At 39.1% G+C, this 19,738-nt stretch overlaps 1 protein-coding gene across 1 annotated transcript in view; it reads right to left on the reverse strand.

Moving 5' to 3' along the window:
- The window catches only part of kif6 (kinesin family member 6), a 62,483-nt gene that overhangs the window by 37,893 nt on the left and 4,852 nt on the right, over positions 1 to 19,738 (reverse strand). Inside the window, exons 4-9 of the mRNA XM_072364814.1 lie at positions 16,342 to 16,489; positions 16,028 to 16,137; positions 11,101 to 11,230; positions 6,701 to 6,907; positions 6,171 to 6,314; positions 4,491 to 4,577 (exon numbers count right to left, since the gene is read on the reverse strand). Of these exons, the coding sequence (XP_072220915.1) occupies positions 4,491 to 4,577; positions 6,171 to 6,314; positions 6,701 to 6,907; positions 11,101 to 11,230; positions 16,028 to 16,137; positions 16,342 to 16,489 (826 nt within the window). The remainder of the gene's footprint in view (positions 1 to 4,490; positions 4,578 to 6,170; positions 6,315 to 6,700; positions 6,908 to 11,100; positions 11,231 to 16,027; positions 16,138 to 16,341; positions 16,490 to 19,738) is intronic.

Here is a 19,738-nt window from a genome sequence, read left to right on the forward strand (position 1 = left end):
TAGCCTTTGTTTTGTCCTCCTGGAGTGGAGAGAGTTTTTGTTTTATAAGTTTTATAGTCACACTCCCCTCTGTATTATTAATAAACACTATTATTGATAAAGATCCTGCTTCGGTGTCTTCACGGATCGTGACACACTATATATCAGGCAAACTATCTAACAAATCCCAAATACAGCTTCTTAATTAAGTACTTGGATTGCTAATTCTAGGGGAAAAAAGGAACTGCAAGAACGGATTCAATGTCAAAAATAGTGATTGGACACATGGCAGAACATGAAAGTTGTTTTTATGATCAGCATAAAATATCATCTTCCTCTGTGTACACCAAGGGCTTAGACCGCTAATCTGACTGAACAAAGCTAATGACAAACTATTTCTGAGGAATAAAGATAATTGATCACAAATAACTGTCATTTTTAGTCTTTGGAGACTCCTTGTTTCTACTTTTCTCTCCTTCCGAAAGTGTCCAAGTCCCGAGAGGTCAGTCAAGGGGCTTCCAGTCAGTCTACAAAAAGCATTATTATTATGATTCTGCGGGTACTAACAGTATGTCATTACTTTACTTAGAGCTATGATTGAATTCAAATGTGGATACACTAATAAAAACATAATGAATAACTGGCCAAATGTGGCTACAAAATTGTTTTAAAAGTGTTAACACATTTAGTTTTGAGCACAGCATGCATTTGCAGCAACATAGTTTAGATAATGTTGTGAAATTAGATTGTAATTTCACAACATTAATTTCCATCCAGAGTTACACTATTTTTTCTCCAGGATCTTGTATTGATGAAGGGAGCCAGTCTGCTTTCTAGTACATCCCAAAGATTGTCAATTTGTTTAAGTGCTGTGTGGCTAATTCATGTGTGAAACTGAAGTCTCAGGCTTTGATCCCTATGAATCCTGCAATTGTCATCTTAGGATATTCCTATATACTCATAACTTTGCTAAACTAGACATGATTAATTATAGCACTTCCAGATCATTTGCTTTCTTAAATCCAGTTGGTGTATATCTGTTTTCATCTTGAACTTTCTAAACAAAAACTACATCACAAGTGGCAGGTATGCCATGTCCACAGCAGAAGACAGGAGCACAAGATTTATGACATTAGTACTAGTTTCACCAAGCTTTTTTTCATACAAGTAAGTAATTATTATGCAAACATTATTACAATTATCGTTGAAAAATCTGCTGTACAGAATTATGTAATGATTTTGGCAGGTCTAACAGAGATGTGTAATCTACTCAGTGCAATAACTCAGTGGATGGTGTGTCAAAAAACAAGGCCAGACCAGTAGTAATAAAAATTCTGCATGAACTCATTCATTAAACACTGCACTAATCCACCTAAAAAGACAAGTAGCAATCATTCTTTTCCTCACATGAACCAACTCTTTCTTTAGTATAAATGCCACTTAAATAGAACCGCTGGATTTGACCACATACTGGAAAAAAGTAGACTCAAAGACTGAAACCCTCAGCATTAACAGAAAATAGCAGTTGTGTACCAGACTGCTTCAGCAACTCTCCTACCTAGCAACAGAAAGATGCTTGGTAGCCAAAGGTCAGTGAGAACTAATACAATGTAGAATGTCAGACTGAAGGATTTTGAGCTAAAAGTTATTCTAATTGGAGAGCAAAAACCAGTCAGACAGTTAGGCACTGTCAACTCAAGTAGCTGCAGAGAAAAAACAGACCTGTTGTGTGGTTTTGTGAGGGTGCCACTTAGCTCAATGAAAATTTTGCCCCTAATCCAACCCATATCGTATGTTTTAACATTGAACATCATGGCTGACCATTCTTCGCCAGAACCGCTCCCTGTATCTCTTTTTTGGAACAACTGGTCTGATGTAATTCTTCCAGCTGCATCCTCAAAATCTGACCACCAGTTGTTGGTCAGCAGAATTGTGTCTATTTCAGAGCACCGAGCCCACACTGGCACCACAGCACCACAGCAGGCTTTCATACTCTCTGGATAAAAACTGACTCAGATCATGTGGCTGATGATGTCTTCAGAACCTGTGAACACTCATGTCATTGCAACAGATCCTTGTGGTAATGACAGAGGATGTAAATGTTCTCTGTTTGCCTGTCACGTGCTGACAAATGCATTGCAATCAACTTTAACATATTAACACAGTCCAGACTAAAATATATCTCCTCTCCTTGTGTAGAAACCACCCACAGTAAATTGTCAGCAGTACTGCAGTATAACCACAGGTTACACTTTAAGTGCATATGTACAATGTTACACAGTATGCCACTCACAAACACGCTGCTATTATGGGTCCTCCTTTTATGAGAAGACAGGAGGCATAGTTTCCCATTACACCTAAACGGGGGTGAGGTCTTTATCCTCCACAACAAAATGATAACACATGGGCTGTGTTCCATGCATTAGAAGGCACAACCACACAATTCAGGTCCGTCCTAACTGATGCTCGCCCCTTTGACGAGACACAGGAGAAAACCAGGAAGAGCAATTACATGCAGGAATTTTCACACCTACTTTCTGAAAATGTCTCTCTGGTTGGTGAGAAGCAGTTTCTATTTGACTGAGAGGTATACGCTCATCATAGTGTATTTTGTCCTTCGTTTGTGTATTTGTGAAGAGAAGCTTGAGGTTGAGGAAAGATATCCAATTATGCATATAAATGTCCCACCCTGATTCTAAGTATTGGATCGGAGTCCCAAAGCATTTATTTTCTTTATTTAGACATATTGGGCTCATTGAGTATACCTCAACTCCAGGGTCTGTTGTTTTATATCAGCAGAATATTAGTTTTTTCTGTCTTTAAAGTTAGAGTATTGTCTAGAAAAAAAGCACTTTATAAAACTGTTAATAGATTTCCGTAAAGATATATACATTTTCATTTTGTTATTTTTACTTAAATGAAAATGCAAAATAAATTACATGGCAATTCGCTGTGTTGATAATAAAAAGTGTGAACAAAGATCATTGCTCTCATTGCACTGCAGAGCCACTGAGGTGTCAAACAGATCCATACCAGTGATTCCAATAAGTTTTACATACTTATTGAGTGTATTTACAACCATGTGCTTTGGGAAAATACAAGCATTGTATTGAGAGTCTTAAATGACTCAGATCAGTATCATGGGCAACAAGTCTTGACCCTTTAAGTTTAACAGAAGGTAATTTAAAAGTATTCCTGCACATAATGCTCAAGTTTCAAATAAGTACACAAAATGAATGCAGCAGTGGGTTGTGGAAGCATGTTGGAAGATCCAATAACTGCAGAAAATCCCTATTGTTGAATGCAGATCAGGATCAGTCTGTTTGAAAAGGAGGATTAAGGTTGACCATTGTTCCCACAGTGGAACCAATAACCTTATATGGTACGGTCACTGTGGTAGACTTCATTTTATCACAGGTCACTTTCAACACCTCATTCTTTCCCTGTCCATGAGTGGCTTGTTAAATGTTTTGTCTGGTCTGGCTGGTTTCCTGCTGTTCAGTCTTTGCAGAGGTCCATCTAGTAGCCTGTAGGCTACAGTATGGCACCACTCAGAAAGTGATGCAAGCACAACTGTGAAAAGTAAAGTCCAGGTTCAAATCACCTATCACAATAAGCAAATCCAACAGTGCACCATCAGTCGGCCAGACCAAAGTATCCCCTCCAAACTTCAATGAATGACATCATAATGTTTTGCAACTGTGGTCTTTTCATTGTTTTCTTCGGAAAGCCAGTGAGAGGAACAGAGTTAGAGAGACAAGAGCAGTGAACAAAATGAGAAACACACTGAAATCCATAAACAGAGACGAGAAATTTGCCCATGGAGTTTGGATTTGCCCGGAGCTGTAACTGTGTTGGACCCAGTTGGGAGCAGCCAGACACTGTCACAATTACTGGGCCAGCCGCAGACTCTCTTAAAAATACCTATGTAGGGTTTGCAAGTAGCCAGCCAAATCTCAGCAGCAGTAATACAGTAGCAGTTGGTTCTCAGGCAGATCTTGGGTAGAGAACGTGGATATAGCTGTGATGACTTGCTATATTTTATCGCCCCCTACAAGGTCTACTTCCAGGCACACTATATCAAGAACATATTCTTTACAGAGCGTGATGTATTGGAATAGAATATACTTCTACAGAATTGAATACACAAAACAGAGAGAGAAATTTAAGCAGGACCTGTGAGCAGTCTAAATATCACAAGATAGATAGACGGTAATGTCTTGAAGGTGGAAAAGTGCTGCTTTTAGAAGGCCTGTCTCACTCTGGAAAAAATAATTTGATATTGGAAACCTAAACAGGGCACTTAGGCACATGGTGGGTTACACTATGTTACTTTTAGACACTGTGTTCTCACTGCACTTCATTTGCTGATCAATTTTGGGTCTGGAAGCTACAAGGAGGGTCTGGCCGTGATAAAACGCATTAAGTCATCCCTCTGTGGTGTGATTGTGTGGCAAAGCTAGGGTATTTGCAGTGACTGGTGAAATGCTGTGAGTGTCTGGCGGTCTCACCAGGGCAGGATCCAGTTCTTCATTTAATATTGCCTCATTCTTGATCAGAGACACACGTTGAGCAAAGCGACACGTGGAGATGGACTCCTGTTGAAAAAACATTTTTAACAGTCGAGCATTGTTTCGTGTAAATTTTACTTACTTTTCAAACTTTTTTAGAAGCAGCTCACTAATTATTCTTCACTCAAGTGAATACATGCTATTGAGCAAATGTGGCATTTCTTAGTACAATTAGTCATTTTCAAGAGGGAATTTAATTAATTTATCTCTTTATGTACATTTTCTTACAAAAGTAATCACCCCGCTTGACATTTTTTTTCTTTGCTTAGTTGCCTTACGATCTGGAATACCAATGCACGTGTTTACTGATTTTATGTAAGGGCCCTGCATAACATCGTCTATAACAGTCAAGTGAATTTAAAATAAATTTATACTTTAAGTTTTTGAAAAAAATTCACAGAAAACTAGTGTAATCAAGCCCTTTTCTTTGACTCCCAAAATTAAGATCTGGTGCTAGCAGTTACCTTCAGGGATCATATGATTAGTTCTGTTAACTCCCCTTATGTGTGATCTAGGTGTCACGAGATCACCGAATATATACACCTGTTGAGAAATACCACAGAACAACCCTGCAACAACCCATAACAAGTGGCGCAAAGAGAACAAAACTGGAGAAATACAGATTAGGGTTGGGTTATGAAATAATACTGAAAGCTCTAAATATCCTTCAGAGCACCCTTAAATGCATTATTAGACAATGAAAAGACACAACACCACAATAAAGCTGCCAAAACTGGTGGAGCATGCAAGGACAATCATTGGACAAGTAACAAAGAGTCCGAAGGTAACCCTGGGAGATCTGCAAATCTCCATAGCAGAGTTTTAAGGATTGTAGGCCATATACTCTGTAAGGATGGGCTTTACAAAACTATAAATAAATAAATAAAGCATCAAGGAGACTCTTTACACATTTGAAAGAAGGTAGTCTGGCACGATGAGACAAAGTTTAACTCTAAACAACACCCTAACAGTGAAGCATTGTAGTGGCAGCATCATGCTGCGGAGATGTTTCTCATCCGTTGGGCCTGGGAAATTGGACAATAGTGAAGTATGGAGCTATAGGCAAATTATTAAGGAAAAGCAGTTTCAGTCCAACAGAGAATTAGTACTGGAACATTGATTCACTTTTCTGCATGACGATGACCTGAAGCAAACAGCTAAAGTGCTCAAGTGCTATAAGGGAACACATTTAACGCTTTTGAAAGACATAGTCAAAGCCTTCCATCTAGCTCAGAATCTGTGGTATGACTCAAAGATGAACACAAGTAGAACCCATGCAGCTCAAAGAAGCTGAAGCAGTTCTGACTTGAGGAATGGGCAAAAGTGTCAGAGGCAGAATGAGCCACACTTCTGGAGAAACTTGAAGGTGAAATTATTTTTTAGTTTCAAATTTGAAGTGTTTTGCACTTTAAAATTGGTAGGCATGTTGCATTGATCAAATTATACAAACCCAGCAAATATCGACTAATCACAGGCAATTTAAAGGGGAAAAAAAGAGATTTGTCCAAGGTGAATGTTTTTGCAAGGCACTGTTCCAACCAAAAAAACCTATCTGTCCTCATATTTTGGCAATCTAACAGAATATTGTGTCTGAACATAGAAGAGAACACCCATCCTTACATCAAGGTTCCTTCTGTCAACTGCCACGGTGGCAATCATGGTGGTCATGCAGTTGCCCCCCAGGCTGTCCCTCAGAACAGATGTTAACACAGAGTTTCTGTATGGGATATGGGAACGATTCTTCTCTGACAAAGCTATGATCACCTGAGGAAGAGAGCAATGAAAAAAGCTGATATGATAAACAAAGATAACAGAAGCCAAAAGTTTGGGTACAAAAAGCCATTGGAAGGTTATGGCAGCAGTTGTGATTTTCATATTATTAAATAAGTGATGGGTCAGACTGTAACTGTCTTTGATCTCAACTAAACACCCATAAAATGTATGACTTTATCCTGCACAGCTGTGATTCTGATTGTTGCGATTGGCTGGCAAAATGTGTCCACAGACGCACAGAGAAACGTATAAACACCTGGCAAAGTTCATACTTTGTCCCCCAGGAGTTCATTTTACCACGATGACACACAAACTCAAAGACATAAGCATTAAATCAACTGTTACGCCATTTTAAAGTATGTATTAGCTGTGTCTACCTGTTCAAGGTAGTGGAGGGAGAGGTTGATATACTTGGCCTCTGTGAGCAGCTGCCCATTCAGACCAGTCTTGCTAACTCTGTCCGACCCGGCCAGGTCAACCAGGTGGAGCTTGGACCGCCGTAGGATGGCTGAGCCAGGTTCACGCCTGCATAAGTGCACAGTGAAAACACAGTGGGAACGGGTGGACGCCTGATTCATGGGAGTCTGAGGATGACAAAAAGCATATGAAGATAGAGATGAAAGAACATTTTGAATATACAGATATATTTTGTGGGGGTATTCTTGAAACACTGGTGCACATGGTGGAATTCTCCATCTGTGGTATTTTCTATATTCCAACAACAAAAAAACATGTTTCCTTTGATTGCTATTCTTTATTGCTCCCACTGGCTCAGATCAAAGCCTCCCCATGTGCAACCGACGAGCAGTAAACACATGTGGCGGCTTTATAAAAGCTGAGGCTGATTTTCAGATGGTCACTGGAGTGGAATAAGTCAGGTTGAGACCACGAGGAGACATAAATAGAGCATGAGTCACTTTGCACAAACAAGCATTATTAACTAGAGAAGGATGGGTTACTCAAGTGGTCCCTCAGTGAAACAAAAAACAGAGGAGATGCACATTCCTTGTCATAGTGATAATTGCGGCCTTCTTTTTGTTTTTGTCACGTACAGCTTGAAAGCTTCAAAAACATGATGATGCATGTAAATAGCAGGGGTAATCTTGATGTCATGAAAGACATATACATTCTTATTCAGATTTGCCTCCACATTTGAGTCCAGGATGAGAAAGAAAATCTCATTTCCTTTTCTTTTTATTGATTTGCCATTGATCTAAGATGGCGGACGTCACACTTTTTTTCCTCTAGAAAACATCACCATGGATCTACAGATAACATTCCAGGTCAATCATTCGAAAAAGGTTCTCTGGCCCTGACTTTTCGCTGGTGTAAATGTGCCATCACCTTCTTGGTAGGGTAATGACAGCTCATGACAGATCATACACTATCTTAACCCTCCGCTGTCATCTCTTTCCTAAGTCCAAATTCCCTTCACTTTGCACATGTCCATCTTTGCTCCATAGGATATCCCTAAAGCAATCTAAGGCAGCCTTTAAATCTGTGGAAGGCATCACATATATGGTACATGATAAGCATGGGTGTACTGTAGGGACAAGGTAAGGGATAGGTTAGGGAGTGTCCAGCCTTCAGCATAGAATTAGCTTAAATTTGTCCAACAATCAAACCAAAAGCCGATACCAGACAGGCACTTCACTGTCATATCATAATAATGTCTGTCTGCCAGCAGTCAAATTTGGATTCAGATCAGCTGTACATTTAATATAGTTCCCAATGTGTAATGCAACTTTGCCTTACAGCAAACAAGACACAACAGGTGGCATGCATAAAGAAATATTCTTAATAGCTTTAACATTGATGGCATTAAGTGTTGTGTTGCATAATATTTTGATGATTTTTCTACCGCAGACTTTCTGAAGCAGTAAAAGTATAGTTTACATAGAAAAGAAAGAGAAATATGTCTATTCTGATGAGGGCTTGTCACTTGAGAAACTGCAGCAATAAACTGTTTGGACAAGTAATGATTGTTAAACTCAGTGGAACATGACCTTGGCTGATGTGACGAATGACACCTGTAGTCACTCTGGTAAGGCATTTCACAGTAACTGACCTTTCACATCTAGTACAAATTACCTTAGAAAGTGGAATGAAAAAAGCCATTGAACTCACAGATTCACAAGACACTAAATTTTCCATCTACTACCTTTCTATGTAGGCCTATGTAAAAAGTTTTAAAAAAATAAGTCAAAGACCAGGAGAAGTACAGGCACATGAAGCAGCAAAGATCACGTCAGAGATCAACAAGAATTGGGTGATACTGTATGTCAGCTAACAGGTGATTAGAAATGGGATAAAATATGGGATTAACTTTTAAAAAGATCAGACTAACACAGTAGTTTCTTTTTTCTACTGTCATGTTTACATGTTCAGTGTGTCTCTCTTGTAGAATTATACAGATCCATCATATAGACATAGAAACTGATAAAAATTATTTAAAACCTGACATGAAAACTGTCTCATCGGTTTCAATAGTGGTTGTGAGGCTCTAATCTGCAGCTGGATTTATTCAAAGTGTATAAATTCTGTGGAAGTGATGTCTTGAGTGGCCACATTTGATCATCTCTTGGCGTACAATCATTGCATACTTACTGAAACAACAGTATAAAAATGTATTAGACAAAGTATTGTAGTGAGAATGTAAATAGACCTGAAAATGGCCATCCCCATGTAGTCTCATGTAAATTGTTTATAACATTGGGAACAATTAAAAAAAAAATAGATGTGGAAAGCTGTTACAGATCAACAAAAGAACACAAAACTATGATTGTCCTCAAACAAGCTCCTATAAAGTACTGAATAAACCATTTCTCAAGTAAGAGATTTAAGTTACTGATTGAAAAAAGACTTTATACACACACGCAATACACACACACCCACCCATATAAATATTCATGTATCAGTCAAATATAAACAGAATCCTACATCCCAGGGCATTAGCAAATCTTCTAAGACAAATCAGGCCAGTGTTACGCATACATCACTTTCACTTTAATACATGAACACTGCACAGTACAATTGACCCAATGAACACAATGGAGATATAAACCAGTGCTCATAGCAGTCAACTCTTCAAACACACTGGCAGCTGCTCACAGATAAAAAGTGACTGTTGGCTCTTATCTCTGCCTGGCATTCTGTCCGTTTTCCAAAGACAATTATCAGCTCTCGTCTTGGTGAGCACTGTGATAACTTCCTTTTAATATCACTCGAGGTGACAGAGTCATGAACTACGTAGAAGTCGCCAGAGGAAATAGTCCACACTGGAGCACTGAAAACAGCCTCAGCTGTGAAAAAAGCTGTGGGACAATACAACCTCACTGGAGTCTAAATTGGCCACATGTTGATCTGTCAGCACCACATACTGACCACACACAGTGCTGCTGTGGATCAGCAGAAAAGGGCAATCTGTTTAAAAAAAATACACAACATTAAGAGATGGCTGATTTAAATTATGAGAGTGAGGGTTAAATCTAGACCACCTGCAATGCACCTTACTCTGACATGTAAGCTCAGGAGGCAGTGGATGTCCTGCAGAGAGAGGGGAGCAGTTCAGATAACACGTACATGCAGAGTGAAGTATATGGAGAAACAGAGAAGACCAGATTAGAGGAAACATTTGCTGATAATTAAAAGAGTGAGGAGTCAAGAAGGTGTATTTTATTTTCTGACCAATAAAACTGTGGAGGGGACTGCCAAGTCTCAAAAGTGAGTGAGCTCATGGTCTACTGAGAGTGCCGTGAACGGATGTGTCATCTTTTATCCACATGGCTGGGATCAGGAAAAGAAAGAAGTCTTTGCTATTAACTTTATTGGAAGTCTATGTGGAGCAGAGACATTTGGACTGATTCTGAAAATGATAAATTAACAATATTGATGTTTCTTTGTTTGCTTCAGACTCAAGAGAAACCTTCTTGTGATGAAGTTCCAGAGAGGACAAGTAAGGCAAAGTCTCTGTGTGGGTGGACTATCCTGCAGTCTCCCTGTTGCACAGTGCAGCAAGAACATGCTCCCACTGAAATGTCCTCATGGTTTTACAGCAACAGTGTGTGTCCTCCAGGTAGATGCAAACACATAAAACACTGTTTAGGTAATGGGTTATGTTCAGAGGCATATGTGTGTTACTTTGTTTTTCATTTCTTTCATACTGTAGTACTTCTTAAAGCAAGCAACTGAACTCATTTGAGATAAAAGAGAAATTTCACCGTGGATTCCACAACTACCATATTTATTGCACTGGTTTTGTTTGATGGAAGGATCCCAGCCACATCAAAAACTCAACATAAAAAAAAAGTATTCTTCAAAAAGTAAAAGCAAGCCATGAATGACACCTTATCATCCGGGTCACTTCTACTGTGTACCATTCCCTTTGAAACTAGCAACAGGAAAAAACTAGGTGAGCCCTTTGCTTCAAAACCTCAGGTTGCAATGCAGTAGCTGACCCACCACATGCCTCATCAGCATGGGGAGTCTAGGCGAGTGTAGAAAAAAACACCACAACATAAACATAAATTACAGAGAGAATGCCTGGTTTTACAGGGGAAAAACTGGTAAAAGGACCACAGGGGACCAAAATAATATTTTAGAGGGGTCCTAAGGTAGCTTTTAGAATGCATAATGCAAAAAAAAAAACAAAAAAAACACTTTATGCCACTTATCCTGGGAGTGGTCAGTGGTAATTTTGCTATTTACAGTCCTTACTAAGAATACAGAATGCATGCATGACATGAGTGTGTATGTGTGTGTTCCCGTCTTTTCTTACCTCTGCAATCATACGATTGGTGTCACCCAGGAAGAGTAGATTCAGAGCCTCCTCTTCGTTTGCTGACTGCTGCAGAGACAGGTTTCTGAGGTGGACGTTCTGCTCTGGATCCTCCATGATTATCACTTTTCTGAAAAAGTCCATTTGTTTGTATAAGTCATAAGTCATGTCTATGACAGATTATAAGTGCATTCATTAGACGTTACAATGCATTTATCATGCTTTACTATTTCAAAATATTCATATACATGAATGGCAACTTATGCACCCATAGTGGATTGTTATCAAACCATTCTATGGGGTTACAACATAATTGCTCTGTTTGTATAGGCCAGTTAGTACCTGCTTTGCAGACTTGTAGGCCCTTGCCATCCATTCATAATGACAGATCACACATAATATGACATCTTTAGTTTAGAGATGTCTCTCCGGAGGCAAATGGGAGCTCCACCCTTTCTTTTGAGTCCCACATCAAATCTAACTTGAAAACTTCTTCAGACTGGCATTCACACACTGACTCTGTGGCAAAATCCTTTGTCTATGCCTTCATTGCTACTTCTAGACTGTTGCAATGGAGTCCTGCTTTGGTTACCCGGCAAAACCACCAGTATATCCAAAACTTTGCCACAAGGGTTATGGCTTCCAATCAAGTTCAGAAAACATTACGAATCCAAAATCCCCAAACCCTTACTCCTCTCAGACCTCCTTCCAATTAAAGCCCATCCTAATACCTCAGGTCTTCTGACTCTGACCTACTCTTCATTCCCCACATTAGACTGTAAACCTTGAGGGTCAAAGCTTTCATTGCTGCAACCCAAACACTCCCTGCTAATTTCAAAGAGCACCATCCCTGGATATCTTTAAAAAACGCCTTAAGCACCATCTTTTCATCAAAGCTTACAATCTAACTTAGCTCAGCATTTCAACATCTGTGTTTCCAGTTTTCTTTCTAATTCAGCAACTGCTTTCACACAAGACAGGGAAGGAAAGGAAAGGAAAGGAAAGGAAAGGAAAGGAAAGGAAAGGAAAAGAAAAGAAAAGAAAAGAAAAGAAAAGAAAAGAAAAGAAAAGAAAAGAAAAGAAAAGAAAAGAAAAGAAAAGAAAAGAAAAGAAAAGAAAAGAAAAGAAAAGAAAGGACAGGAAGGATTCCTTGTTAGGTTTATAATATTTTTTTTCAGAATAAAATACATAATATTTCCCAGATATCTTAACACTACATGATGTAATTTACTTGGTTGCATGGGGGACATACAAACAACAGAAGAAACACTGAAACTGTAGGTGCAGCCTATACAATGTGGCCCATACAACTTATCCAGTATGCAGAGCAGGTACCTATTAGCCCATATCTGTGGGAAGACAACTGGATTTTTGAGAAATTTGACATATTCACTTCAGCTTGGGAGGTATGACGCATGATGAATGCTAAACTTATGAAAGATTATAACATCTGATACCATTTAAACTTTATCATGCATGATTATTAACCCATAAAGCATTAAAGACTTAACAGCTTTACTTGATATTTACTTGAAATACTGTATTAAAGATGGCAAAAAAATTTTAAAAATCCAATGGTAATGAAAATAATACAAAACTGAACCGACATGAAAAACTAATTATGTCAGTTATGTCATGTATTTAGCTTCCATCGCCTTGGCCTCTCTCAGCATTTAATATAAACATAACACACATGCAGGTCAGTGTGGGCTGTGACCCCAACTGACATGTGCTTTATCTATCTGGGGGTTCATAACTTGATAACAGACAGGACTTGGTTTTAAAATGAAGCAGCTGATTGTTTATTGGTGACATCAGTCAACTTGAAGAAGAAAGTGCTTTAACAGATGGGACTGAATGACTCCTGTGATCTTGCCACATTCAAGTATTGCTACTAGACTGACATGTCAAAAAGGGAGGAATGACTGGAGAACACATGGAGATAATTATGTTAACATGTGTAGGTAATTGAGGTGGTCTGATAAAACAGAATTAATCATATTATGATTAAGAGCTCTTTCCTGAGTTATTTTCCTAAACAGCCATTCCAGTCCTAAATATAATTTGATTATTGTACTTTAACAAAAATGATATAAACATGGATTGAATGAAGGTAATTTAGATACTATTAGGCATTCAGAGGATGGAAAACTGAGTGCGTGATGAAAATAGAGCACAGATGGAGAGAAGACATGTAAAACATGAGGAAATAGTGAAAAAATGTCAGAGAGAAGAGGGGGTAATGTGGACAGTAAAGGCGAGACGAAAAGCAGCAGTCAAACAGAAAAATTTGGCAGTGCCAAAGCTTCTCCTTGAATCTCCTTGAAGTGTGGCTACAGCATGGTTAACGACAGGCACTGTTTATTTCCAGAGGACTGCGATCTGTGGGTATCTAAACCTTGACCTGGATCCATTGGGAAAAGAGAGACGCAATTTAAAATGAAGTTGCACGTGAAAATATAGGATAAATATTGGCTGTGGCCTAGAGGGAAGAGAGGGAATCCTTTAATGGAAGATTGGTGGTTTGCTCCCCAGCTCCTCCATGTGTCAAAGTGTTCTGGGGCAAGACACTGAACCCTCATATTGCCCCGGATATGTGCATCGGAAGGTGATTGTAGAAGAAAAGCACTGTGTATTCAAAGTGCAAATATACCATATAAAAAGAAGCACTGTATGAGGGACTGTGTAAATGGGTGAATGGCAAACACATTGGAAAGTGCTTAATACAATCCAGATAAGTAAGAAAGGCGCTACATACAGTCATGTGAAAAAGAAAGTACATTCTCTGAATTCTCTGAAAAAAGATTTTACTTATCAGGACAAATCAACACATGATGGACTACGTTGTGTCATTATTAAATGAACACAAATTAAGACAAAATGCTGAAGCAGAAGTAATTCTTTTTCCATATGACATAATCAGTCTCTCACATCATTTGAGGAATTTTGGTCCACTCTTGTTTACGTTTCTTCAGTTCATTGAGGTTTGTAGCAATGGTTCATGCACAGCTCTCTTAATGTCCCACCACAGCATTTAAATCAGGATGAGGTCTGGACTTTTACTGGACCATTGCAACACCTTGATTCTTTTCTTTTTCACACATTCTGTTATAGATTTCCTGCTGTGTTTGGGATCTTTGTCCTGTTGATGAGCCAGTTTCAGCCAAGCTTTAGCTGTCAGACAGATGGCCTCACATTTGACTCTAGAATACTTTGGTATAAAGAGGAGTTCATGGTGGACTGAATGACTGCAAGGTGTCCAGGTCCTGTGGCTGCAGAACAAGCCCAGATCATCAGCCCTCCACCACCGTGCTTGACAGTTGGTATGAGGTGTTTGTGCTGATATGCTGTGTTTGGTTTTCTCCAAACGTGCTGCTGTGCCTTATGACCAAATATCTCCACTTTGGTCTGGTCTGTCCAAACCTAAGCTGTGCTGCCATGTTTTTTTTAGAGAGAATAGGCTTTCTCCTGCAACCCTTCCAAACAAGCCATACTTGTCATGCATACCCTGTCATAAACTTTAACATTTAACATGCTAACTGAGGCCTGTAGAGTCTGAGATGTAGCTCTTGGTTTTTTGACCTTGAGGTGAACTTGCTGGGACGTCCACTCCTGGGAAGATTGACAGCTGTCTTGAATTCTTTCCACTTATTTTTCTCACTGTAGAATGATGGACTCCAAATAATTTGGAAATTACTATATAACTTTTCCAGATTGATGGCAGCATCAACTGCTTCTCTAAGATCATTGCTGATGTCTTTCCACCTTGGCATTGTGTTAAAGGGGAACTCTCCTATAGCTGCAAATAGCCACATAACAGTAGCTATGTGCTAACAGAACAATAGTACACGTTCGTTCATTCATTCTTCTTAAAGTATTGGTGAATTAAAGACAGATAATGACTTATTTAGAGGCTGCATCGTCCCTGCCCTTTTCACTCCGTTATATAGATATATGCCGATCGCGAGTTTTCTAAATAGCTTCCGAAGGACGCCGACTTTCGCCAAACTGTTCTCGGTGAGTAGATGAACGTATTTCGTGCCAGAAATAAGGTCTAGGTTTAAAAAAAAATGGAGTTCCCCTTTAACACACACCTGAATACTTCAGATCAGCAAACTGGCAAAACATCTGTTTTTATAGAAGTGCTCACACTTGCTGATGATCAATTAATCAAGAGCACAAGATTAGGAGGTAGGTGCTGCTAATCAATGCACTTGATTGCTCTGCTTCTGCACCATGGTTTAGTTTAGTTGTCATGCATTGTGGTTAATCTGAGTTTGTACTTTCTGTCTGACATGAATGCAATTGTGGGCCATTTATCATTTACACCAAAATAAAACAATGTTGCACCAAGAGGACCTACTTCGGTAAAAGTTATTAGCTTGACAAACACCAGACGAAAAAGAAAAAATAAGATCATATGCAATCCTCTAAAAGAGAGACTAAAAGAGGGAGTAAGATGGAAAGAAACCAGTCAGAGCAAGAGGCAGATGGATAAAAAGGAAATTAATCTTAGAGTAGATGCAGCAGCGGGTTATGAACAACTATGTGTCCACATGACCCTCAGGGCAGGAGTTGTCCACCGGTTAGACCACATCCATTGCTGTCCCACAGTCTCATTATGTCAGTCAGCAGTTCATAGTGGCTTGGTAAGTATTATAGTCTCCATATTTCAGCAGATGGTAACTCAGAGCCAGGGTTAGGAATGGCTGTTCAGGAATAAGGCTTGGTTTTAACCACAAGTGTTTTAATGAACTCAAAGGTTATTGGTCAGTGTATTCATCATTTGTCGGTGCATGCCTTCAAGGCAAAATATGCATTACATGAACTCGGCTGTTGAAATATTCAAAAGCACATAAGTATCGAAAGAAGAAAATAGAAATATATAGAAAGAAGGAAATAAAATGTTTGAGAAAAGAGGACTGACGGCAGGTCTTCCAGTCGAGATGCCTCATGTCGGGAATCCAAAAGGTCATACCCCACCTCGTTGTAGATCTCCAGGTAGGAGATGTGTGTAGTGTACACCATGCTGCTGTCCTGTGAAGCAAAATTATATCATCTAAAACTGGACTGGAGACTGTGATATTTAGCATAAACTTTAGGCAATTTGCAGGAGAGGATATTTACATTAGAAGGAATTTATATTAATGTTAATTGACATTTTTACTGTTTACTATATCACTTTGGGTAGTGATGTATGCAACAAAACATGGACTGAAAATCATTAGCGACTGTGCTGACCTGGCTAATACATTCGAACAAGTGGGACAAGGTGCGGGGAATAATGCCACGATCATTGTAGCGCTCTGCACCTCCTGTGATGGTGAAGGTCTTTCCGCTCCCCGTCTGGCCATATGCGAAAATGGTGCCATTATATCCAGCAAGCACACTGCAGAGACACATGAGACAGGCATTGAGAAAGCCTGCAACACTTTATATATAGCACAAATTAGTCAAATGATCTTAACTAGTTCAATTTATGATTTGTTGATATCAATATGATTTAAAATTGTAAGAGGTGTACGATGATAAACCACAAAGATTATGAACAGTATCTACCTAAAAGAGCTAAAGAAGGCTGCTCGATAGTTGGACTGTTGACCCCTAAGTAGAGTCAGAGATGCAGTTCTTGGGTGTTTTGCAATTTTAGCAAGATTAGCAACTGTTTTTAAAATATTAAATGTGTTAATTATCTTTGTCACTGTAAAATGATGGACTCCGAACAGATGGAGAGGAAATAAGGAAATAAATGTGTTTATAACCCTCACCAGTTCACAAATGCGCTCACACTTGCTGATGACCAGTAAATCAAGCACATTTGATCAACAGCTCCTGGCTGCTACTTACCCTCTTCAATGTCATGGAAGCAGTGAGGGTGGACATTTTTCTAACTATGTTTCTATATTTTGGCTTAGTTTATGTTAATAGATAATGAAAGAGTGCATTATGTCATGCTGTTGCATCTACCTAATTTTAAGACCGGTAAGGACCAGAGAATATCTTTATAAGTCCTGATGGATAAAATAGTAAAGTGGGTGTGCTTTCTTTTTAAAATTACAGTACATTTATTTTGTCTTTTTGTCCGTAAATGTCACCAATTTCAGCTGACTTCAATTATGTGCTTCCTATGACGTCACCATTTTAAATTCTAATACTATCCTTAGCAAGCATCAACAGTCTATGTGAATTAAATCTGACACATGAAATCCACAGGAAAGCATGGCAGTAAGGAGAGAGCTGCTATGGCGACAGACATCTGCTGGTGAGGGAGGAATGTCTCCAAGTATGAGTGGCAGAAAAAGCCCAAACCCTCTCAACAAGGCAGAGTCCGGTAAAAATTTTGGTTTGGCACTGAACTGTCCGTCTACACGTGCCCAAAGCCATGTAAACCAGTGGTATTCCAAATGATCGAACACAGATGAGAAATAATATTAAAGTTTTTTTAGTTTTTTTTTTTTAAAGCTACTGTTTTATAGTCCTGGAAATAAACCAGAGATGGGAAAATGACAGAGTGGCCTCTGACACTTGAGCTTGCATCAAAGGTGTGGATAAACTCAGTGGTCTCTGACTTGCCTGCTGTGAGAAAAAGGATATCTTTACTCTTGCACTTTATTTTGCAAGATGAATTATAAACCAGCTTAATCCTCTCACTTCTTGAAATGGAACTGTCGACCCTGTGTTTGAGCAGTTGGTGGGTTTCCTTTCCTGCGTGTTGTACAGTTCCACACCTTGCATGAGAAGGCTAAGGGAAAAAACAGTACGTCAGTTTATATAAAACACTCGTCTACTCAGGAGAATGGTGGTTGGTTAGTCTGACTTGGACAGCCATTGGGCGTCCATTTAGTCTGGCGTGAGTCATGGCGGTGATTGGCAGCGGGGAGAAAAGACGGAGGCTCAGTGTTCAGCTTAATGTCAGTACTAATGATGCGGCCTCGGCCCTGCCACTGAGGCTTGGGCGTTTCCCAGTGCTTGTTCCTGTTTACACCTCAGTTTTTCTGGAGACTGAACAGAAACCCAGTCTACTTTGAACTTCGGCTGCAGGTTTCACTACCCTCTGAAATTGGATTACAATGCAGATAGAGAGTTTGCCTTGCCAGCCCAACATCATTACACTGGCTCTTCCTCTCCAGGAGCTATTAATGCTGGTTTGTTTTTAAACTACTGTGTTGGAGATCAAATGAATGGTTTCAGTTACACCGCAGCAGAGACACAGACTTGTGTGCAAGTAAACGACTCAGAACTTCTGGCTTAAACTGGAATTGTACCAATTATGACAGAGCGCCACCAACCAAAAAAGTAAAAAATAAATATAACCTTACAGCTATTGCTACTTTGGAGAATAGGAGTCCCTTTTCCAAGAAGTTTGGAATTTTTCTAAAATGCAACAAAAACTTTAACCTGTAATGTGCTAAAACACCTACATAGAGCCTTTTCAACCTTGTTTAGGTTCTACACTCACTTCTAGACTTTATATGTGTTTGTCATTTACTCATTCCCACTCATTTTTCACTTAGCTAAAATACAATACACAGCCCTTTTTCTCTAAAATGACTATGTCTTGCCTGAGGACACGTCACGGTGTAGTGATATTAAGGATCAAACCAACAACACAACCACTCTACCAACTGACCAATTGCTGGCCCAGACAAAACTCCAAGGAAATAATTTACTGTGTCCTCACTGACCATCTTTACTGAATCTATAAACTATCCACACATTTAACCTTTGATCATTTTCATAGTTAAAAACATTATTCATTATGAGAGCATTGTCTCCAGCAGCCCAAAACACAGTTGTTATAGAGTCATGTTTACCATTGTGTTCCATCAGCTTCCTTTTAATGTCACATTTTAATGGTTTGAACTGAGGAAAAGACGTCACCTTGATGGTAGCATATGTCTCTCAAAATTCCAACATTCACCATTCATCTGTGGCATTTAGAACCAGATGTCAGTTTTTCCAAAAAGCAACTGAAACGTGGACTCATCTGACCACAGATTTTTCTTTCTGTCCATCTGAGATGAGCTTGTGTCCAGAGAACTCTGCTGTGTTTCTGCGCAGAGCTGGAACACGGCTTCCTCCTAAAGGTTACATTTCAGGATGCAATGGTGTGTTGAGTGAAAATGGTTTCCCAAGGAGCTTCTGAGCCCATATAAATATACTGATCATGTTGGCATGACGGTTTCTTATGCAGTGCTGCCTCAGGGCTTGAAGGACATCGAGCAAAGGTTTATTTCCCTGGCCTTTATATAATAAGATTTCCCCAAACAGAACAAAGTTCTTTGCAAACTTGCATTGAGAAATATTGTTTTGGAGCTTACTGATAATTCTCTGACTGATGATTCTCTGTGGCAAACAAGCCATGACTCATCCTTGCTTGGAAAGACTAAACCTTTCACAGATGCTCATTTTATACCCGATCCTGAATACTGTCACTTCTTTGTCTGTATTTGCCAACTTTTTTCAAGTGTATTACAGCAAAAAAAATTCTTTAAATGTTGTACATCAAATTAAAGTTAAGTTTAAGTTCCAGCTAAAGTGTCTTTATTTATCTTTGTCATTACACTTTGTAATAAGGAAATTTTACTCATTATACGTCTTGTATTACTCCCATGATTGTTTCTGAGGGCAACATTAA

This window comes from Leuresthes tenuis, unplaced genomic scaffold (genome assembly GCF_036924035.1).
Source record: "Leuresthes tenuis unplaced genomic scaffold, fLeuTen1.0.hap1 SCAF_15, whole genome shotgun sequence".
NCBI lineage: Eukaryota > Metazoa > Chordata > Actinopteri > Atheriniformes > Atherinopsidae > Leuresthes > Leuresthes tenuis.